We start from the raw sequence: 21,107 nt of genomic DNA on the forward strand, positions 1-21,107 counted from the left end.
TAGGTGAGCTCCAAGACATGACTTTCGTTGATCCCAACACTCCAACGCGCCTGCAGCGTTCAGTCCAATTGTAGCACCACGATCCACTGGTCCTGGGTTTCGCCCCACCTCAGCTGATACCTTGATGGCCCACAACGAACGAGCAAGTTTCACCGCAAGCTCAACCCGTTATCAGATCTACCCAGTCCCGTGAGCTTTGCCAACTCAATATCGACTCTATTTAAAACTCGGGGAAGCCAGATATATTAACTTGTGGGCTGCTCTTGGATGATTGCTTATATTGACCTCTCCGCACAGAATCACCACTGTAACCAATGAGCTCCGTTATCGCTCCAGAAGTCTGACTACCCCGAATCTCGGAACTAAAACACCGCACGCACCCACTCTTCGTTTTCCAAAGAATACTACAGTGCCATCAATATCAAGATGGGTGGCGGCAACAATCCGCCGGGCTTCCCTCACTCCAACCCCACAGTCAGCTACTGGCAGGACCCTCCACACAAGATCGCCAACCACCGCAGCACAGAGACCATCCCGGACCAGACGTGGGAATACGTCATCGTCGGCTCGGGAGTGTCGGGCGCCGCGACGGCCTTCAAGCTGCTCAGCCGCGACCCGTCACTCAAAGTGGTGATGCTCGAGGCGCGGACCGCCGCGTCGGGAGCCTCGGGGCGCAACGGCGGCCACTGCCGGCCGGGATGGTGGTCGCACTTTCAGCTGTACGCGACGGCGTTCGGCGTGGACGAGGCGCTCAAGTTCGAGGCGCTGGAGGAGGGCACCGTCCAGGACATTGCGGACTTTGTGAGGGAGCACGAGGTGGACAATGACTTTCAGGACCTCGAGACGGCGGACATCTTTGTCACGGCGGAGGGCTGGGAAGAGGCCATGGCCAAGCTCGAGTTCCGGGAGGAGGTGAGGCGGAAGACGGCGGGGGACCGCGGGTCGCAGGTCAAGAAGACGGTCCTGCATAAAGAAGAGGCCAGGAGACGCCTCGGGATGCCAGACGCCCAGGGCGCAATTGTATATCCCGCACACGCGCAGAACCCGTATCTGCTGGTGTGTCGGATGCTGGAGCTGGCGATGGAAAAGGGGCTGAACTTGCAGACAAACACGCCTGCACTGGCCGTCAAGCAGGACGACGGCGGAGTCTGGACGGTAGATACGGATCGGGGAACGGTCAGGGCCCGCAACGTCGTGCTCGCGACCAACGCTTACAGCAACAGCCTGCACGCGGGTCTCGCGGGCACCAAGTTCCTCATCCCTGCGCGCAGCCAGGTGGCGGCGCTCCGCCCAGGCAAATCCATGGACCCGAACTTCCTGTTTGGCCACAGCGGCGGGCCGTGCGACGTGCCGACGGGCGACTACTTCATGACGGCGCCGCGGGGCTCTCGCGGTGAGGGAGACGTTCTATGGGGCGGTGGGCGAAGCGTTTCCGAGACGAGCGAGGTGGGCATCACGGACGACTCTACCGTCAATGAGCATGTGGCGTCGTACCTGCACCGGGCGCCGGGCATATTCTATGGCGCCGACAAGTGGGGACGCGACGGAGACGGCGAGGGAGGGGACGGCGTCGTGCGCGACTGGACAGGCATCACTTGCTACACGCCCGACACGCTGCCGCTGGTCGGGGCGGCGCCGGGCGAGCCGGGCCTGTGGATGACGATCGGGATGAATGGCCACGGCATGGCGATGGCGTTTCGCTGCGCAGAGGCGCTGGTGCAGACCATGTTGAGCGGCAAGGGGGCAGACATGCCCGACTGGTTCCCCAAGTGTATGCGGCTGGAGAGAGCGTGGGAGAAGCCCAAGCTCAACGTCCGCACGGCGTGGTTCGCCGAGTGTTCCTGAGCCGGCGGGTCAACAGCTCCTTGCTATCAAAACCATGGTCCAGAAAAGGCTGCAGCCAAGACATGCCGTCTCGTACATCTCGATAGCTGGTGGAGCCGGGTGGTCCCGGTACGCTGCCTTGTTCATGCAGATGCCGTTCTTGGTTCTTATGATCTATCTGGCCACTGAATCAAGGTTGGGAAACACGCTGCTGGGGATGGAACTCTGTTTGGTCAAAGAGCTATATTACACTTTTTCTATACAGTAATGGGACTTGTTGACTGCCGGTAGGTACGGTTGTAATAGTAATAACGACAAAGCCAGTTTTTTTTTTTTTCTTTTTCTTTCTGTTAAAGGCACACAAACGCCCACTCAAGACAGGGGAGCCAGGCATGTGCTAGCCATTACTTCATCTAATAGGCTTGTTCTTGGTATTGGGTACGATAGAGTAGGTCAAGCCTTTTGGGGCTAGAACTAGTCTCTCTTGTCCCCATCTATGCGGAGTGGTGTGGTTGCACGGGCAAAGAATATCGAAAAAGGAAATTGCACCTCCATCTACATCGGGACAGGGTCCCGAAGGGGCAGGAGTAGTGATTTCTCTTTGTTTTGCTTTTTGCCAAGACGTTGGAAAGGGCTATGCTCACGAGGAGGAGTCCAACCAATCAATAAGATGGTTGGTTGAGGTGTAGTGCAGCTTGTGGGGCGTCCAAGAGGTGGGTGTAACATTACCTTGTGGAGTCGAGTCCCCGAGAGGATGCCCCCCCCTGGTGCCGACCACCGGCAAGAGGTACCCGGATTTGCATGCAGATTTGCCTGCTGGGGCCTTGTACCCGGAGAGAACTTGTGCCTTGACCACACTCAGTTGTGCTTTAAATTGATGAATTTCACAGGATACCCCAGCCAAGAGCTTTTGGTCGAGCCGAGATCCACGTGGTTACGAATACCATTTCGCTGATGCCACTCGAGAGAGGGGTCCCTGCAGGGCAGCAACATGAACAGCAATGTCGTTTGTTCCTTGATTCAACTTGACGAAGCAGCTGGGCCGCCGCTCGGCTGATTATGCCATTGCGTCCATCAGCTGGGCCTACGACATGCAGTACGGTATGGTAATGTCACAATGTGTTGTATCCCTGGGCGATGCCAAGGTGCCGCTCGGATACGACAGATATGGTATGTATATATAAGTAGGAGATGGGCAGGTCGTTGTGGTTGTCTGTTGCCGTGGTTTTACCTTTTCTTGGTCAACCGCTGTCGCCGCCTTGCCTTGCCCTGCTCATATTCTGCAAAGCATCGCAAGATCCGACCACGTCTTCAAGGCTTAATTGACTTGATTTAATTCGACTTGTCCAGACCCCTCCCCCAGAGCAACCTCAAACCCCCTTCAAAATGAGGTTCGGAATCTCCAGCTGGGCCATGCCCGCAGTGGCACTGGCGGCGGTCGGCGGCGCAGTTGCGCAGGCCACCAGCGGCTCCCTCAACATTCTCACGCTGAACGTTGCCGGTCTGCCGCCCATCTTGAACGGCAACGACGTGCCCGGCGACAAGGCAACCAACAGCCGCAACATTGGCGGCAAGCTGTCGCAGTACGGCTACGACCTGGTGCACCTCCAGGAGGACTTCAACTTCCACGCGTACATCTACGAGACCAACAAGCACCCCTTCCGCACCGCGACGTCGGGCGGCGTCCCCTTCGGCTCGGGGTTGAACAGCGTGTCCAACTACGACTGGATCGACTTTGAGCGCGTCAAGTGGAACGTGTGCGAGAACGCGTCGGGCGCCGACTGCCTCACGCCCAAGGGCTTCACGTTTATGAGGCTCCGCGTGGCCGAGGGCGTCTACGTGGACTGCTACAACCTGCACGCGGACGCCGGCAGCCTCGAGGCGGACATGAAGGCTCGCAACGCCAACCTGCGCCAGGTGTCGGACGCGATCAAGGAGCGCAGCGAGGGCAACGCCGTGCTCGTGTTTGGCGACACCAACAGCCGCTACACTCGCATCCCCGACGGCATCACCGTGTTTCGTCTGCAGAACGGCATGACGGACCCCTGGGTCGAGCTGATCCGCGGCGGCGTCGAGCCCACGCAGGAGTCGCTCTGCAGCAACCCCAGCACCACCAACTCGTGCGAGACGGTGGACAAGGTCTTTTACCGCTCCAGTCCCACCGTGAGCCTCAAGGCCAAGGAGTGGAGCTACGCCAGCACCAAGTTCCTGCAGGACAATGGCGACCTGCTCTCGGACCACAACCCCATCGCCGTCAACTTTGACTGGGCGGTCGGCGCGAGCCTGCGCAAGTCGGACGAGTTCGGCGGGCCCCACGGCACCTTCTTCAGCGACGTGCCCGCGCTGGCCGCCAAGGGCCGCGTGCCCAAGGTGTCGGCCATCCAGTTCCGCGGCGCCAACCGCCTCGACTGGGTGTCGGTGACGCTGGCCGACGGCTCCAGCACGGCGCACGGCGGCTCGGGCGGCAAGGCCAGCGACCTCGCCCTCGCGGCCAGCGAGTTCTGGACCGGCGCGACGCTGTGCCGCGGCCAGCGCAGCGGGCTCACGCGCAACTTTTACATCAAGGCCACCACCAGCACCGGCCGCACCGTCGAGTCGGGCACCACCACCGGAGACTGCCAGAACTTTACCGCGCCGGCCGGCTGGCAGATTGTCGGCTTTGCCGGCCGCAAGGGCGACGAGCTGGACAGGCTGTCGTTTGTGTACGCGCCGCAGTGAGCAGGAGAGTAAAGGAAGAAGAGTAAAGGGAAGGAAGGAAGGATATGAGCTCATGACGCATCTTTAATTGTGGTTTTCTGAGCCGAGGGACGAAAAAAAAGTAGTGTACATATTTCGTGGTCCCTCGCCTGTCTTTGCAACGATTACCCATCTCCTTTGTCTAATGTCTAGTCATTTAATCTTTTTTTCTTCAATTGCACATAATTTGCTGATCACTCTGTTTGTTTATTTGTCGTCTATATTTCTTGGTCATGAGTCAATGAATTCGTACAAGTAGTCGTCTTGGGAGGGGATCTTGACCTGGTGGGACATTGACCTGGTGGGACAAGACATGTATAGCCACGGCCCCGATCGCATCCATACCTGCCTGACAAACCCACGCCAATGTCATGTCCCCTCCCTAGAATCCGCCCACCGGAGAGCAGCAGGCGCCGGAGCAGCAATCTCCCTGTCCGCAGCCTCTGCAGCAGCAGCCTCTCCAGCAGCACCCTCCCTGTCCACAAGCTTCCCAAGCACAACCTCGCCAGGGGCAGTCTCCCCAGCGGCCTCGTCAGCCGCAGCGCCCTCCTCCACCGCCCGCTGCTTCCTCCTCGTCCTCCTCGCCCTCCTCCGCGCCGCGCCCGACGCACAACACCTCCCCGCCAGCCGGCGCAAGCCCCGACGGTTCCGCCAGACGGCGACGGCGGCGGGCGACGCGAAGCCCGCGGCGATCTGAAAGGCGACGGCCAGCCAAAAGAGGCGGTCGCGGTCCGCGTAGGGCGCCATGGCGGCCAGCAGCACCGACAGGCTCAGCCAGGCGACGGCGCTGGTGGTCAGCAGGATGTTGCTGCTGCTGCTCACGTCGTCCTGGCGCCAGCGATCGTCGTCGTCGCCGCTCGGCGGGTGCCGAAACGTCGTGCCCACGTGGCCCGCGTGCCCGATGAAATCCATCAGCAGCAGCATGATGCCCAGGCTGTAGACGTCGGGCGCGTGGGCCTCGGGCGCGTTGGCGGGCTCGAGCCGCGAGCGCACCAGCAGCCACAGCAGCGTCGGGCCGCGGGTCAGGGTGCTGAAGGCGAAGAGGCCGACCGAGATGAGCTTGGCGCGGAGCTGCCGGTTGCGTTTTTTGGCGAGTCTGGGGTGGATTGGTTTGTGGGGGGTCATTGTGGCTCGCGTTTGGTCATTGGGATTGGTTTCTGTTTTTTTTGCTGTTCTCTGTTTCTTTTGTTTTCTGTCTTCTTCACTTAAAAAGTGACCGACAATAAAAGGCAACCGTTTACATACTCTTGAGCAGACGAGGAATTTCCATCAAGCGAAAAAAAGAAAAAAGAAAGAAAAAAACCGGCCTTCTTCCGGTCGCTCACCTACGGAATACGCGTATTTTTCCATGCTAGCTCCATCATGGTTCAGAGACACAAGCATCTTGGCAGCTTACATGACGTGTGACGGCGTGGGCACGAGATTGGTTGGGTTGACCATTCGGGGCCAGGCCGAGCCTGTTTTGGGGAAAAAACGGAAAACGCTCAGGCATTTATTGGCTCGGGTGTGTTGGACAACGGTCCAATTTGGAGCCATGCTCGTCGGCGTTAACAACATCTCGTTTTGGCACATTTTTGTCACTTTTGTTTTTTGTTTTTCTTTGCAGGTGAAACACCCCAAAGCCCTACGACGAGCGGCTGAAGACTTGGCGTTTCTAGGTAAGGCTGGGAATGGAATGTAACCGAGCAAAAAGTCAGCAGAAATCGTGAAAGACGAAATGTAGAAAAAGCACCCCAACGCAACACTCCCATCATCAAGTATAAAAACCAAAGAGGGATTTGCCGTGTCGGTAATCTGGGCCGAAAGATCCCCCTCGGGAACAGGTCTTGGCCATCACAACTGCCATGCCTTGCTTATTTTCACTAAATAATAATAGTGACCCGCTCGTTGATTGGTAGAGATCTGCTGCAAGGAAACCTCGAGTCGTGCGGAGGGCATATTTCGCGGAGTTTGGGATTTTGGATTTTGGATCTAATATCTTGCTTTGCGTAGGCATCTATTCTTTTTGTTCCACGTCTTTTATCATGGTCGACTTTTGACCACTTAAAGACTACCCCACTCAGGGACCGTCATAGCATTCATCGTTGGAGATCTCTGAAATGCATCTATTGCAGGATGTACCAAGATGCTGGGATTAGAGACCATGTACCAGGAGGGTAACTGAACGTAATCACATCTAAAATCCACAAGTCGCAAAGCTACCTATACTCGGACCAACCTGCCACATGGATGGAAACAATTACCAGATAAGCTGCCCACAAGCTTACATGTCCACAAGTCTTAACGGCTCTCGCAGCAGCTACGGCTTCCAGCGAAGCATAGTCATCGAAGCCTTTGGGAACTCATATGGACCCTTTCCGTCCCACTTGCTCTCAGTGATGCCCACCTCCTGCCTCTCTTCAGTGTTGCGACTTTTCACATTCGGCCCGGTGACGGTGTACACCTCGACGTGCCCGCCCTCGGCCGGTTTCACTCCGTGCAGTCGGGTGGAGAAGCTCTTGTGCTCGTGGATGTTGACAACGACGAGCGAAACGACGCCGTCGGCGTTGACGGACGCGCTGACGTCGAGCCACGGCGTCTCGATGGTGCCCCTGATCCACACGGGCTTGGTCGGGCCGTCGTACTCGCCGCTCTGCACGTGGACGGCGACGGTGTGCCCGCGCATGTGCCTGCTGAACAGCAAGAGGGGCCACCAGGTGGTCTGCTTGTAGACGCCGGTGCTGGTCGTCATGAGCGGCGAGATGACGTTGACCGACTGGGCAATGTTGGCCATGCCGAGGTGCTCGGCCTGGCGGACAAAGACGTTGAGCCAGACGGCGACGGCGAGCGCGTCGGACAGCGTGTACTTTTCCTCGGCGCCCTCGTGGCCCAGCGCCCGCTCCGGATCCCAGACGTTCCACTCGTCGAAGCAGATCTTTTGCCGGGGTATGCTCGGCGGCACCTTGTTCTCGATGCGCGCGAGGTCGATGAGGGACAACGTGATCTCGATGGCGCGCTCCGCCGACCGGGGCGCCGTGGCGTTCTCGAGGTGCTCCGCCGAGGCCGTGTAGATGTGGATGCTGTGCATGTCGATGAGCGTCGCGCTGCCCTTGAGCACCGAGAAGGACGGCGAGATGCACTCGTGCGTCACGTAGTAGTCCCAGGTCGAGTGCCCGTTCTCGCCGCAGAGGATGAGCTGGATCGTCGGGTCGATGAGCTTGAGCGCCTTGGCCCACTGCCATGCCTTTTTGGCATAGTCTTCCTTGTTCATCTGTGCGACCTGCCAGTCGCCGTAGCACTCGTTTCCCAGCGCCCAATATTTGACCTGTGAGATGGCAAGTTAGAGGCTTTTCTTTTTTTTTTTCTTTTCTTGGCCTCTGGTAGTTACCGACATTATATGGCTTGTCTCGCCCATTTTGCCTACGAAGGTTGGCATAATGGCTGTCGGCACTCGAGTTGCAGTACTCAAGCCATCCCATAGCTTCGTCCAGCGTCCCAGTGCCAAAGTTGAGCGCAATATAAGGCTCCGTCCCCACAATTTCGCACCATTTCATAAACTCGTCTGTTCCAAACTCGTTTGATTCGATGCCTTTCCAGGCCAGCTCGAGCCTAAGAGACAAATTCAGAATTTGGCACGTCGTCGTCTCAATGCGCCATGTGGATGCACCTACTTCTTTGGGCGCTTTTCCTTTGGCCCGATACCTTCCTGCCAGTGGTAGGTGGCCACAAAGTTGCCCCCGGGGTATCGAACCACGGGGCAGTTGAGCTCCTTGAATGCCTCTATCACGTCGGTACGGAAGCCATGCTGGTCGGATAGGGAGTTGCCAGGGTCGTAGATTCCACCATAGATGCAGCGTCCCATGTGCCTGAAGATGGTTTTGTTAGTTGATCGAGCTGCTATTTACCACCGAGTAGCCATTAGGATACGTGGTCGTGGACTTGCTCTGTAAAACCGCCATATGTGTTGTCCTCGATTTTGGCAATCTTGTGAGCCGGGTTGACAAAGATTGCCGGTTCATCGTCGTCCGATTGTCGAGTAAATGTGGCCATTTTGTATGTTTTGGGGACTTGACTTGACTGTGAATTACGAGTATCAACTCTAGGCTGCGTAATGGACGGTCAAAGCTGTCAGATACCTCAAATTGAGGTTTCAATGACACCCCAACGACAGCAATTCATTGACATTTCACAACAATATCAGGCCATAAGCGGTCCATGGGCATTGGAGGTGCTGGCGGGGTAAGGCCCTGCCAGGATTGATTTAACCCGATTTCCCGGCACGACGCGGGGTGCTGCTGGCTGTTTCTTACTGCTAATTGGAGCGCTTGATAGCCGAGACGGATAAAACTGTTTGTCGGGGTTGATCTCCATGGTGCTGTTTGGGGTCGTTGATTTGCGTGAATCTTGCTATGAGCATGATTGGCGTCGGTGATGGATTGATGCAGAAGGACCATGTGATGATTAGATTGTTGTGAAAATTGAAGAAAGATTATCACATTCCTTGCAAGTAGTAGAAACAATTTAAACAAGAGAATATGATATAGATTTGCACTTTTGCTTTAGTTGCTTTTCGCCATGTGCATAAAAAGCAGCAACATGACATGACATGACAAAAAGACAAACTTCGGAGATTTTCGCAACCCCATACTTCCCCAACTTGTACCCCGCTCTGAAGCTTACATGTACCTTGCCGGCCTGCTTATTGCGCTACGGCTGCTACCTTACTGCCCTAAAGTGCCTAGCTGACGAGCTCTACCTTGCTTCAACCGCCTCCAATTCCATGCCTTTGCTTCCCAACTCGGCAACTCCCCTACCGACATCTCCACACCTGCGCACATCACATTCTCCATCCGACCACTATGTGCATCTTGAACCATGAAACGTTGGATCAATGATGTTTCTTTGTCTGACGACTAGGAGAGCATATCTCGTGATAAAAATACACCATGTCTCGTCACTATTTTCCACGAACGGGAACTTGTTGTGGCCAAGAAGTCGACTTCAAAAGGTCGCCCCTGCCTCATGCCCACGAATTTGTTCTATACTCGCAAATATAGTTCTTTTTCCATCTGCCACGCGTGAATTGTTAATATCATTGTTGACCTACCTAAATTTGTAACATCCTGCTCAATTCGCCGTGCGCATCGGCACCATGGCGCTCCCTCCCAAAGTCTACCAGGTCTGTCGTGCCTCGAGCAACCTTTGACGACTCCATGCAAATCACCTACTGACCGCTCTCGCAGTGGCTTATCGGCGTCTTTGCGTCGCTCGGCTCGGCCACCTACGGCTATGACCTGGGCATCATAGCGCAGGTGATCTCGGCGCCGTCCTTTGTCAAGCGCGTCGGCGACAACCCGGCCGAGATTGGCGGCATCGTCTCCATCTTCACGGGCGGAGCATTCTTTGGCGCGCTGGCCGCGGCGCCGACCGCCGACCGCCTCGGCCGCAAGCTGTGCATAATGATGGGCGCCACCATCTTCATCGCGGGGGGTCTCCTGCAGGCGCTGGCGCAGAGCACGGCGTACATGATGGCGGGCCGCGGCATCGGCGGGGTGGGCATCGGGGCCATGATCATGATCATTCCCGTGTACCAGGCGGAGCTGACGCACCCCAGCATCCGCGGGACCGTGACGGCGCTGCAGCAGTTCATGCTGGGGGTGGGGGCGCTCTTTGCGGGGTGGTTCTCGTACGGCATGACGGTGGGGGTCTCGGACGACGACGAGAACCAGTGGCGCATCTCGCTGGGGCTCCAGGTGGTGCCGGCGGGGGTCCTCGCGCTGCTCATCATGCTGTTCCCGGAATCGCCGCGCTGGCTCATCGACCACGGCAGGGCCGACGAGGGGCTGCAGACGCTGGCCAGGCTGCACGCGCACGGCGACGTCGACGACGCCTGGGTGCGGGCCGAGTACTCGCAGATCAGAGAGTCGATCGACGCGGAGCACGAGGCCGAGGCCAAGTCGTACGCGGAGCTGTTTCGCGACCGGTCCTGCCTCCGGCGGCTCTGGCTGGCGGCGTCGATCCAGGCGTCGGTGCAGATGACGGGCGTGTCCAGCATCCAGTACTACAGCGTCGCCATCTTTGCAAAGATGGGCATCTCGGGCAGCGACACCCTCAAGTACCAGGGCATCTCTGGCGTCTGGGCCCTGGTGGCGCAGGCCCTCTGCATGGCCTTTGTCGACCGTCTGGGCCGCCGCTGGCCCCTCATCCTGGGCAACGCCTTCAACTGCATATCCTTCATCGTCACCACCGCCCTGCTGGCCTCGTTCCCGCCGGGAGAGTCTGGCGGCAACATGTCCGCCAGCTGGGCCTTTATCGTCATGACCTGGCTTTACAACTTTTCCTTCAGCGCCACCTGCGGCCCGCTGTCGTGGATCATTCCCGCAGAGATCTTTGACATGAAGACGCGAGCCAAGGGCGTCAGCATCGCCACCGCCGTCAGTCTAGCCTTTAACGCCATGATCGGACAGTGTTCGTCTCTTGCATTGGATGACGAGACAGGGATAGGCTGGCGGTGGTATATTTTGTTTATTGTAAGCTGTGACACTTGCGCTTCTTCGTTTCCCTCTCTCTCTCTCCCAAAATAACTGACGCGCGCTTATGCAGGTTTGCAACGCGACCAACGCCATCTATTTCTGGGCGGTGCTCCCCGAGACTGCGCGCCGGCCCCTCGAGGAGATGCGCTACCTCTTCACGGAAGCGCCATTCTTCATCCCGACCATGGACCCCAGCAGGGCGTACTCGAACGACCTAGCCGACAGGCTCGAACAAGCAGAGCGAAAGCAGGATGCGGCGGTCGAGGGACGTGACGAAACGCACGTTTGAATTGACAGACGCGCTGGATGCATGATGACAAAAAAAAAAGAAATAGATGAGCCCGGCCGAGTTGACCGCTTTTGGTGCGACTTTTAACCGAATGTCACCGCTTGGCGGGCATGAATTGCCGATCTTGGCGCATATTCGGATCTGGATTTTGAAGAAAACGAGAGAGGATAAGATTAAGGATAAGGATAAGAATAAGAATAAGAATTCGAATACGACAAATCAGCCAGGGGGTTTTGTTTCTTGCTCGGATTGGCACCCGAACCCCTCCCAGGCTTTTACCTAATTTGTTTGCCTTGCAGCTGCTACGTAGCACTTTTTGTAGGTACGGAGTAATTCACTGGCGAGATACTCCGTGGCCGTACTTGCATGATGACGTTGCACCCTGCCGGTTCTGCCTGGTTCTCGGTTCTCGGACGCGCCGAGCCCAAGCAGGCGCGAAACCGATTTACTACCTACGTACCATGAGGGGTAAAAAGATCCAATTACCGTAGATGCTGCGTAAATTCAATTTGTTGTAAGAAGCAAGCAAAAAAATATCTGCCGGGTGCAGCCACAACCGTTGATCTTCCACTGCAGCTTTTCCTCTTTTGGTGCTACAACCTTGATTTCGCGGCCCGTCTCACCCTCGCCCTCCATAAAATTCGGGATTTATTTCTTTCCTGGTTACACCCGAGGGGGATCAGTGTAACGACGTTTTCTTGGACAGTCGAAAGACTTTTTCTTACTCTACGACGGCGGAGGCCGCCGAGGGAGGGGGAAAAAAAAGCGACCCGAAGCTTTTTAAGAAGAAAAAAATAAAGGAGAAAAAAGACTAATTCATGGCCGCGGTGGCTAGGCAATTTGGCGCGAAGCGTCACAAACCAAGGAGCAGGAGGGGCTCCCAAAGAGCTTGGCGGCCACTGTGACCAATCTAAACCCCTGCCAGGGGATCAAGAAGCAAAAAAGGGGTTGTCTCGCGGGACCAAGAACCGGCTTTGCTGCCATTGCTTGCGCCTGCTAGCGAGATCTGTACAGTACCAAGAGTGCACATACTTGGTGAATGAATTTGTGACAAAAAAAAAAAAAAACGGTCGCTAGCTTGGGCCGGTATCAACAGTAGCGCCACGTCGGGGACTGTAAAGAGCCCGAGATCGCCACGTTTGTGACGAAAAGAGAAGTCCTGTAACAGGTCGGTTCAGCTATAAGCACCAGCACCTATTTATCCGACCGACCGTCTGGTCTACATGTAGATTGAATGCCATCCAATGTAGCGCGGCATATTACTACTTAGTATATACTACCACCGTACCGCAGATGCGTTACATACAGTATATATACCAAGTCCCCCACAAGGCACCCAGCAGTCCCAGTAAACGACCCGTAATGATATTGCGATGCTGCAGACCATGGGGGGTGATCTCGTTTCATTGCTCGTCGACACAGTCGTTTGGATTGCATTCGCCGGGCCCGCGATTGGTTCGACGTTGGCAATTCCCCGGGGTGCCCACGTCGAACAAAAAAAAGCACCCTGTCCAGGCAGGGACGGGGACTAGTCTTGCACCCATGCTAAAGTAGCAGACCTAGCACCCTAGTGGAGCCCGAGGCGTTTCTCCCCTCCCCCCCGCCGCGATGACGGCTCACCAGACACCGTCACCATTTCGGGGTGTCGGCTTGATCGTGTTCCCGATTGTGCAAGTCCACTTGGACTGCATGGGCTGCAGAGGGAAAAAAGAGGGTATTTTTTTGAAGTACGGTACAGTACGACGATGGGTAGATCTACTAGACAGGTCTAGTTACCATCAATTCGGAAACAAGCCGATGGGCGGGGCAAAGGTTTGCGGCAGTGCGTCTTTTTCTTTTTCTTTTTTTTTTTTCTTTTTTTTACTGTTTCTCTCGCTTCCATCCGAAAGTATATTAGACGAGGTACCGCCAACATTCTTTTCCGAGTCCATCTCCTCTTTGTGGCCGAAAAGGGTAAACGCTTCCGCAGCAGCGTATAAACCTAGCCGTCTGGACAAGGCATATAGACTGGTTTCGAACCACGGAAACACATTTTGTCCAATCGAGAATTTGGACGACGACAAGAGACGACAAACAACAGACGACAGTGCACTGCATCAGAAGGGGGAAAAAAATTCGAATCGACCCCCGTCTTTTCGACTCGCCGTCAACATGTCGACGACGCAACTCGCCGACGTCGTGGCCGACCGGCTGCCGCTCATCGCGTCGGCGGCCGTCATACTGGGCGTGACGTTTGTGGTGCAGTACTTTTTCTTCAAGGACCCCTTGGCCAACGTCCCCTTTGTCGGCACCGAGTTTGGCGGAGAGGAGGCCCGGAGGGAGCAGTTCCTCAAGGACGCAAAGCCGTTTTATCTCGAGGGGTTTCGCATGAACAAGGTGCACAAGGTGACGTCGCCGAGGAGTGAGTTGCTTTTTTTTCTCTCTCTCTTTCTTGTCTTCTTTTTAATATCATGTTACCATGAAGCACAAAAGTTGACAACTGGCTGACCTTTTGATCCTGTTAAATTCTACCAGCCGACACTACCGTTTCAATCCCCGCCGAGTTCCTGGAGGAGCTCAAGAGGCTGCCCGATGACACCATCAGCTTTGGCGGTGCCGTGAACGAGGTTTGTACTGGCAATTGATGCAAATGTGTTATCGCTGTTGGACAAGATTGGATTGCTGACCCTGAGGTGTTGTATGTATAGGTCATGGCCGGCAAATACACTGGAATCGATGGGATTGAGCCAACTGCACCGGTAGGTTGCTCTTGGAGTTTGCAGGCTGTGGATATAGCTATAGAAATAGGGGATCATTTACACTGACACATTTAACCACAGCACTTGGTCAAGAGCCACCTCACCCCGGCCCTCGGTATGTTCATGTCGACACAAATAATGGCTTGACCACGATCGTCATTGAGCAAAATGACGGACCACCAACTAACACATTCCTTACAGCCAAAATCAACCCCGTCCTCACCGAAGAAGTCGCCCGCACCGTCCGCGAGGAGCTCGGCTCGCTCGAGGACTGGACCGAGGTCAACATCCACAGCAAGCTGCTGCGCATCGTGGCCATCGTGTCGGGGCGCATCTTTCTGGGGCCGGAGCTGTGCCACAACGAAAAGTACATCGAGTCGGCCATCTACTACACGATGGAGCTCAACCAGGGCCGCCAGGCCATCTTTCGGCTCCCGGCGTGGCAGCGGCCGTTCCGCGCCTGGTTCCTGCCCGAGATCAAGAACCTGCACAAGCGCGAGCGCGAGTTCTACGCCCTCATCGAGCCCATCGTCAAGGCCCGCCGCGAGGCCCGGAGGTCCGACCCCAACTACCAGGCCCCCGACGACATGCTCACCTGGCTCGAGGAATCGCAGGACAAGACCACGCGCAAGAGCATCCGCGAGATTGCCAAGCTGCAGCTGGGGCTCAGCTTTGCCGCCATCCACACCACCACCATGACCACGACCAACATGTAAGACAGAGACGGTGGATTTCTTTTTCTTTTTTTGCAAACAACAAAAGCATGCGCTAACCTGCTCGTTCTCCAGCATCTACGACCTCGCCGCCCACCCCGAGATGATCGCCGAGCTGCGCCAAGAGGCCTCGGCCGCGCTGGCCGCGCACGACGGCGCCTTCACCGCGCCGGCGCTGCACACCATGAAGAAGATGGACTCGGTCATGAAGGAGAGCATGCGCATGAACCCGGCCGGCTACTCGGCCTTTATGCGCAAGGTGCTCAAGCCCTTTACGCTGTCCAACGGCCAAGAGATCCCCGCCGGCGTCACCATCGAGGTCCCCGGCTACGGCGTGTCGCGCGACCCCGAGACCTTCCCCAACGCCGACAGCTGGGACGGCCTGCGCTTCTTCAGGCTGCGCGAGTCGGGCGAGACGGTCGGCAGCTCCAAGCAGGGCGGAGGCCGCGCGTCCGCCGTCGAGGTCAGCGCCCAGAACCAGTTCGTCAGCGTGTCCAAGAGCAGCCTCGGCTTCGGGTACGGCCGCCACGCCTGCCCCGGCAGGTTCTTTGCCTCCAACGAGGTCAAGATGATCCTGGCCAGGCTGGTCCTCAACTACGATGTGAAGCTGGCTGGCGGTGCCACGGAGAGGTACAAGAACATTGAGGCTGCCGGATCGGTGAGTTTTTTTTTTGTTCTTGATGGAAGTTCCCCCCCTTTTGGCTCGCATGAGTGACGCTGACTTTTTTTGAACGTCTAGTGTGTTCCCGACCCTACCAAGATGCTTCTTTTCAAGGAGCGTGCTTGAACTCTGCAGCAGACGACACGATGAAGAATAAATTTCGCGAAACATCTTTGTCGGCATGGCATTGCGGTGTTTATAGAAGCAGAGCGCGGTTGATTGGGTACGAAGCAGACTTACAAAGGATGTAGCATGCTTGTTTTCTTTTTCTTTTGTGCTTATAGCAAATGCAATTTTCAATGAGCGTCAAGATTGATGTTTGGAGTCGATATTAAGTAGCGAATCATTCTACAAGACCAAAGTTTATGTCGACGTTGGACTGGTTCGTCTCGACTCGTCAATTGGTGTCTTCGAGTTTAATGTAACCCTGCACTTGTACTCAAACCCAACTCGACTTTACTTTTGGCGTCCGTCATCTCATGTAACTGAAATAGGCGCTAAGCGATCTATATAGCAAACCACGTGCAGCGGCTTACACGCGGGCTGACTCGAATTTCCCAATTCAGCACCGACTTACAACCTAATCGAGACCTCGTCGAGACATAATTGTCAGCAAGGGAACAAGCCAAAAAGTCACCGAGATTCACCAAAAGTGCCCGGTATTCTGACCGAACAATGTCATTTATTTTTCAAGATAAAGCAAGCAAATTAAGTTTCAAGCATACTTGGAACAAAAACCACACACAAAAATGACAGCAAGTCCAAAAACCACCGACGCTATGCTGTCACCCCTGAATGCACCCCCTGACAGCCCCACAGAGCTCCTCCTCGGCTCAAAAGACTACGCCACGCACCGACCCAAGCTCCTACGAACCAACAATGCCGCCAACGAGAACATCCAGCCCGCCGCCATCGCCCTTCCCAAGACCGCAGATGAAGTCGCGCGCGTTGTGCGGTGGGCGACGGCATCCGGGCTGCGGCTCGTCGTGCGCGGGGCCGGCAACGACTTCTTCTCGCGCAGCATTGCGGACGGCGCGCTGGTCATCGGCATGCGGCATCTCAACAGCATCCAGGTTCGATGAGGGAGGCGAGACGGTGCAGTTCGGGGGTGGCGGCGTGGCGCGGGACCTGGTCAAGACGCTTTGCGGAGCGCGGGCTCATGACCCCGATCCGGCAACACGTGGATCATTGAGTATGCCGGCTGGGCCAGCATAGTGGCTATGGCCCGTCAACGAAACTCTGCGGGATGGGCTTTGAGCAGATCGTCGGGGCGCAGCTCGTCAATGCCAAGGGCGAGGTGGTCGATGCCATTGAAGAGATGCTCGAGGGCTTCAGGGGCATGCTGGGTCACTTGGGGGTAATGACGAGCTTGACGGTCAAGACTTACCCTAGATACGACGCAAGTTCCCCGGGACGACGCTGCCGGGGGTGAAGACGGCGGCGCAGGTGTTTGGCGACAAGTGGCCTCGGGCGAGGGAGCTCAAGAGGAGGTTCGATCCGGAGAATGTGTTTTGTCATGCGATTCCCAAGATGTAAGAGTACGATAGCTGTGAATGCCACACGAAATCGCCACCTGCTGCTAGGGTCTGGGGTGTTTTTTTTTTTTTTTTTTTTTTTTTTTTGCGATACGTCAAGTTGTACAAAACCTGAATGCACTTTCCCGAAAGCCAAGGGTGTGTGTGACCTAAAAAAACACTGGATGAATTGGGGACTCGATGCTGACCCCCGACTTCCTATAGTGGAAAGTGGGGACAAGTAGCACTTACACGGCTCAAGTGCCGCTTGGGGACTCGGGTCAAACTCTATTTTAACTCACCTGTCGTCACATCCCACAAGGTACTAAAATGGGGGACTTTGGGGATACTATGATGCTCATTTAAAGTCCAAGGCTAGATTCTAGTTCTAAAATATTAACTCGATAAAAGCTCCATGGGCCAGAATCTGGCAGGTATCGTGTAAAAAAGTGCGGCTGTCTCACAAAATAATTAGGTTGCATAACGGAGTGTAAATGTGAGAGGAAGAAGATGATGGTATGCAGAACACAGCAACAGAGAATTAGGCCTATAACAAAAAGAAGAGGAAAAAAAAGACATTAACCAAACACCGAAAACGTGACAAAACTGGATATCCCCAACTACCCTTTACCCATGCATTCTAAACTTAGCGTTTCCACGAGCAGGCCAGGAATCGATGTCAGGGTCGAGTGAGCCCATCAGTATCGACCAGAGCGGAGCCTTGTGGGACTTTGTGTCGACCATGTCGTGTTTCAGGCCCAGGCAGTCGTCGAGGTACTTGAGCCGCTCCAGCCCGTCGACGCTGTTCCCAAAGGAGATGAACTGAACCGTTGCGTACAGCAGACCTCTGCGCTCTGCCATCTCTGGCGAGCTGCTGAAAAAGTTTCGGATGCAGTCGTCCACGCCGCACAGACCCCAGTCTCTTGCCTGGTTGCCCGACGGAGATTGGCCGCCGCGGAGCAGGCGGCCGTCTCCCGGGGCTGACGGTAGGCCTCCGACAGGACTGGCCCCCCACACGCCGTTTGTCAGGACTAACACGCTAGCCCCCGCCGGCTTCTGGGTCTTTGCCAGCGGCAAAGCCTTCCAGGGGCTCTTGCTGGCTTGATCCGGCTGGGCCTTTTCCGTCACTCGGTCGAGCACGCGCTTCAGCGTCGCAGCCATTCGGTTGCTGTAGTCTGCTTTTCCTTCCCATTTCCTCAGGACAGCCTTTGCGGATTTCACGCTGGTAACCCGGTAACCTGTGGTCGGATTAGAAGTGAAGTAAAGCTCAATGCCGTCCGGGTCCGCCCTCTTGACGGCGTAGGTGATTGCTATCACGACTTTCTCCACCTCCAGTTTGTGCAGCGCCATGCTGCCAGAGTCGTCGATGACCAGTATCTTGATTTTTTTTTCTTCTTTTAGCCTTTTGTTTTGGTGTTTCTTTTTCTCTTACGTCACATGCGAGGGTGCCTGCCTTACCTGATCGCGGCCGTTGAAGAAATTGACGTCGTTCAGAAAACTGCGCATCTTGCCCTGCTGATCGGGCATCTTTCCACCTTTGTGGTAATTGTACAGCGACTCGGCAGTGATGTCGGGATGCGGGCAGTCGGCCAAAGCCACCGAACCGGACCCAACCGTGCTGGGCCTTGATGCATCGTGTACGGCGCCACCGTCAGCCGCAGTCGCAAGCTCGGTGCCGCGTCCACCTGGCCATGCTGCTGGCGCATACGAGTTAAGATGGTGATGCTTGCATGGGTGGTGGGCATTCCCATGCGGCGGCGGCGCCTCCCAGGAGGATCTTGTGCGCTTGCTACCTTGGGCTGGTGGCTCAAGCGTGGCCGTCTTGATGGGTGAACGAGCGCCATTACTCACGCTCCTCTTCTTGATACGCACGGCCTTGCCGTCCAAAACATCCTGCAGCGTTCCCGAAATGTAGTCGCCCGCCTTTCGAGGTGTAGGACGAAGCACATCTGTCGTCAAAAGGTCGACGATCCGCTTCGTATACTTGTCGTACTCGCAGACGGACTTTGAAATCTCCAAAGCGGCCGTCTTGACCGCGTCGAGTATGGTTTGTCCGTCGTGAAAGGCAAACGCATAGCCTATTTCGCTCATAAACTGGCGGCGCGCGGCGATCTCGTCATGCCTCTTCCACGCGAACGCCCCGCGGGCTGCCTCCCCACGGACAGCCCACGTGAGCGACTCGATCATGACGCAGCCCACAGCCCATATCTCTGCTGGCTGCGAGACTCGCTGGGTGCGGTCTCGGAGGCGCACGTCCTGCACCATGAGCTCGGGAGCGCTGTACGCCAAGGTGGCCTGGTTGTCGTGACTGTAGGGTTCCGAATCGGGGCCGACGATGAGCTTGCTGCTCATGCCAAAGTCTCCAAGCTTGAGCCGGATCTTGGGGGTACCGGAGCCGGCGGTGTCGCAAAAGACAAAGATGTTGCCCGGTTTGATGTCTTGGTGGGTGTAGCCCGAGCTCCCAACATTTGAGAGGGTGAAGACGGCCCTTGGCAAGTCGAGCAGTGCGTTGTAGAACTGGCAGAGGCCATCTCTGTTTTGTGGGGGCGTTGTTTTCCGAAAGTAGTCAAGGAGGCTGCCTCCATTTGCGTACTCGAGTACGATGGCCCCGAATCCATTCTGTTGAAAAGTACCGTAGCACGAGAGGAAGTACTCAGAAGGCCTCTTGTAGTCTCTGGTGGTTGTGCCGTCGTCTTGAAGCTCACGATAGAGCTGTACCTCGTCGCGAAATGTGGCTCTCAGAGCATGTGGTGGGAAGATCTTGATTACGACAAAGTCGCTCTAGGGTTAGGTAACGGAGAGGGGGAATGAATGTGTCAGCTTCGATGGCAAGCAAGGGGAGAGGTTGAGATGAGTTTTTTTTTTTTTTTTTTTTTTTTTTTTTTTTTTTTTTCTTGGGAATGGTCTCAGCAACATACCTCACTGGGCTTCGAACCCTCGTATCGTGCATACTTGGAGACGCTTTGAGAGGATAATCCGCCGTCCTGCAGCTGTCCAATGAACTTGAGAGGCAGTATCAACTCTGGCCCCAGCGGCAGATCCCATAGGTTTGTGTCCATGTTGGCTGGGGAGAAAAGGAACTGGTTGCTGTAGAATGCATCGGCATCTTTTGGTGCGTCCGAGAAGATGGAACCGACGACGTCTCTGCTCAAGGGGAGCTTGACGTCTACAATTCCTTGGCGACGAAAGTCATCGAGTCTTTCCTTGACATGCGTGCAATGGTTATCCGCAGTCAGTAGGAGGGTGGAGAGGAGGCGCAAGTGGTGCTCGCGGACCGTCTGAATGGGCAAGTCGATTCCAAGTATGTTGCAGGCTTCTTCGACTCGACCCGGGGTCCAGAACTCGACCAGCTCGCTGTTGGGGATGTATTGTCGGACCGTGTCTCCTTTTTTGTTATCGATGACAATACCATCGCATCTCGTCTTGTCGTCATTTGCGAACGTCTTGAGGTCACTAGACAGTTGGATGGCGGAATGGGTTGCCATATTGGAGTACCTCCAGGCAGGCTTTAGGTAACCTAGTACAGGTGGTGGTGCGTGGTGCGTGGTGCGTGGTGCGAGGTGCGTGGTGCTCACTATGTTCCGACCATACAAGATGGCCCCGGACCTGTGGGTGTAACTCTCAAGGAGTCGTTGAGGTGAACGAAGCAACGCCAGAGCTGCCTCAGCAAGCCAACAAGAGTGACACAATGTCGTTTTTTATAGAGATCAGTACCTCCCGTCCCGACTAATATTGCAACCAGAACCGGTAATTTTGCTAGGCCTTTTTGGGATGGACTGTCGGCATGGCTACATCTTTCTGCGCAGAGCAGGCAGGTGCAGTACCATTGCAAACATGCTGGGCTGGCTGGTGGCGGAGCGAAAACTCATCTCTCCACATACGTGCCTGTAGAGAGGTAAGTAGTTAGGTACCTAGGTAGCCAAAATGCACCGTAATTGAATAATTTTGCGTCCGAGGGGCATTCTCAATGACATCATCTGATGACAGCACATCGACATGAAGTCTCTTGCCTGAGGTAGGCTGTGCTTTTCTCTCGATGAATCTGTAAAAGCGGTGTAGCTCTTGTTCTTTTTTCTATTATGGCTTTTTCTCTTATTGCGACAGAGTGACTCGCTTCCAA

At 55.7% G+C, this 21,107-nt stretch overlaps 8 protein-coding genes across 8 annotated transcripts; 5 read left to right on the top strand and 3 right to left on the bottom strand.

Moving 5' to 3' along the window:
* Positions 1-166: 166 nt before the first annotated feature.
* On the top strand, positions 167-2,237 carry MGG_01386 (FAD dependent oxidoreductase superfamily protein). Its single transcript, XM_003714281.1, has one exon. The coding sequence runs from the start codon at positions 427-429 to the stop codon at positions 1,843-1,845; it is 1,419 nt and encodes a 472-aa protein (XP_003714329.1). The 5' UTR covers positions 167-426; the 3' UTR covers positions 1,846-2,237.
* A 378-nt stretch (positions 2,238-2,615) lies between these two features.
* MGG_01387 (endonuclease/exonuclease/phosphatase) lies at positions 2,616-4,757 on the top strand. Its single transcript, XM_003714282.1, has one exon. The coding sequence runs from the start codon at positions 3,211-3,213 to the stop codon at positions 4,540-4,542; it is 1,332 nt and encodes a 443-aa protein (XP_003714330.1). The 5' UTR covers positions 2,616-3,210; the 3' UTR covers positions 4,543-4,757.
* MGG_01388 (uncharacterized protein) lies at positions 4,747-5,992 on the bottom strand. The gene has a single exon (XM_003714283.1). It carries the CDS (start codon positions 5,683-5,685, stop codon positions 4,930-4,932), a length of 756 nt encoding a protein of 251 aa, XP_003714331.1. The 5' UTR covers positions 5,686-5,992; the 3' UTR covers positions 4,747-4,929.
* A 641-nt stretch (positions 5,993-6,633) lies between these two features.
* Positions 6,634-9,162, bottom strand: MGG_01389 (alpha-N-arabinofuranosidase C). The gene is made up of 4 exons (XM_003714284.1): positions 8,483-9,162; positions 8,211-8,405; positions 7,932-8,148; positions 6,634-7,864 (listed from the first exon to the last, which is right to left on the bottom strand). Exons 1-4 carry the CDS (start codon positions 8,587-8,589, stop codon positions 6,860-6,862), a joined length of 1,524 nt encoding a protein of 507 aa, XP_003714332.1. The 5' UTR covers positions 8,590-9,162; the 3' UTR covers positions 6,634-6,859.
* A 316-nt stretch (positions 9,163-9,478) lies between these two features.
* MGG_01390 (MFS hexose transporter) lies at positions 9,479-11,660 on the top strand. Its single transcript, XM_003714285.1, has 3 exons — positions 9,479-9,718; positions 9,783-11,069; positions 11,143-11,660. The coding sequence occupies exons 1-3, from the start codon at positions 9,692-9,694 to the stop codon at positions 11,359-11,361; spliced, it is 1,533 nt and encodes a 510-aa protein (XP_003714333.1). The 5' UTR covers positions 9,479-9,691; the 3' UTR covers positions 11,362-11,660.
* Positions 11,661-13,257: 1,597 nt separating this feature from the next.
* MGG_01391 (ent-kaurene oxidase) lies at positions 13,258-15,823 on the top strand. The gene is made up of 7 exons (XM_003714286.1): positions 13,258-13,762; positions 13,876-13,967; positions 14,049-14,099; positions 14,181-14,214; positions 14,301-14,811; positions 14,888-15,470; positions 15,552-15,823. Exons 1-7 carry the CDS (start codon positions 13,513-13,515, stop codon positions 15,597-15,599), a joined length of 1,569 nt encoding a protein of 522 aa, XP_003714334.1. The 5' UTR covers positions 13,258-13,512; the 3' UTR covers positions 15,600-15,823.
* A 399-nt stretch (positions 15,824-16,222) lies between these two features.
* MGG_01392 (uncharacterized protein) lies at positions 16,223-16,905 on the top strand (the record flags this gene model as incomplete). The annotated part of the gene is made up of 2 exons (XM_003714287.1): positions 16,223-16,546; positions 16,684-16,905. The coding sequence occupies 2 exons, from the start codon at positions 16,223-16,225 to the stop codon at positions 16,903-16,905; spliced, it is 546 nt and encodes a 181-aa protein (XP_003714335.1).
* A 422-nt stretch (positions 16,906-17,327) lies between these two features.
* MGG_01393 (serine/threonine protein kinase) lies at positions 17,328-20,862 on the bottom strand. The gene is made up of 3 exons (XM_003714288.1): positions 19,906-20,862; positions 18,446-19,768; positions 17,328-18,364 (listed from the first exon to the last, which is right to left on the bottom strand). The coding sequence occupies exons 1-3, from the start codon at positions 20,470-20,472 to the stop codon at positions 17,615-17,617; spliced, it is 2,640 nt and encodes an 879-aa protein (XP_003714336.1). The 5' UTR covers positions 20,473-20,862; the 3' UTR covers positions 17,328-17,614.
* Between the last annotated feature and the right edge of the window lie 245 nt (positions 20,863-21,107).

The sequence above is a fragment of the Pyricularia oryzae genome, chromosome 2, assembly GCF_000002495.2.
Source record: "Pyricularia oryzae 70-15 chromosome 2, whole genome shotgun sequence".
Classification (NCBI taxonomy): Eukaryota; Fungi; Ascomycota; class Sordariomycetes; order Magnaporthales; family Pyriculariaceae; genus Pyricularia; species Pyricularia oryzae.

Coding starts and splice junctions, on each gene's coding strand:
- MGG_01393 (XM_003714288.1), bottom strand. CDS start 20,472: ATGGCAACCCATTCCGCCATCCAACTGTCTAGTGACCTCAAGACGTTC. Junction 19,769..19,905: donor AGGGTTCGAAGCCCAGTGAG/GTATGTTGCTGA, acceptor ACCTAACCCTAG/AGCGACTTTGTCGTAATCAA. Junction 18,365..18,445: donor TCTTCAACGGCCGCGATCAG/GTAAGGCAGGCA, acceptor AAAAAAATCAAG/ATACTGGTCATCGACGACTC.
- MGG_01386 (XM_003714281.1), top strand. CDS start 427: ATGGGTGGCGGCAACAATCCGCCGGGCTTCCCTCACTCCAACCCCACA.
- MGG_01391 (XM_003714286.1), top strand. CDS start 13,513: ATGTCGACGACGCAACTCGCCGACGTCGTGGCCGACCGGCTGCCGCTC. Junction 14,812..14,887: donor ACCATGACCACGACCAACAT/GTAAGACAGAGA, acceptor CTCGTTCTCCAG/CATCTACGACCTCGCCGCCC. Junction 15,471..15,551: donor ACATTGAGGCTGCCGGATCG/GTGAGTTTTTTT, acceptor TTGAACGTCTAG/TGTGTTCCCGACCCTACCAA.
- MGG_01388 (XM_003714283.1), bottom strand. CDS start 5,685: ATGACCCCCCACAAACCAATCCACCCCAGACTCGCCAAAAAACGCAAC.
- MGG_01390 (XM_003714285.1), top strand. CDS start 9,692: ATGGCGCTCCCTCCCAAAGTCTACCAG. Junction 9,719..9,782: donor TCCCTCCCAAAGTCTACCAG/GTCTGTCGTGCC, acceptor CCGCTCTCGCAG/TGGCTTATCGGCGTCTTTGC. Junction 11,070..11,142: donor GGTGGTATATTTTGTTTATT/GTAAGCTGTGAC, acceptor GCGCTTATGCAG/GTTTGCAACGCGACCAACGC.
- MGG_01389 (XM_003714284.1), bottom strand. CDS start 8,589: ATGGCCACATTTACTCGACAATCGGACGACGATGAACCGGCAATCTTT. Junction 8,406..8,482: donor ACATATGGCGGTTTTACAGA/GCAAGTCCACGA, acceptor AACCATCTTCAG/GCACATGGGACGCTGCATCT. Junction 8,149..8,210: donor AAGGAAAAGCGCCCAAAGAA/GTAGGTGCATCC, acceptor TTTGTCTCTTAG/GCTCGAGCTGGCCTGGAAAG.
- MGG_01387 (XM_003714282.1), top strand. CDS start 3,211: ATGAGGTTCGGAATCTCCAGCTGGGCCATGCCCGCAGTGGCACTGGCG.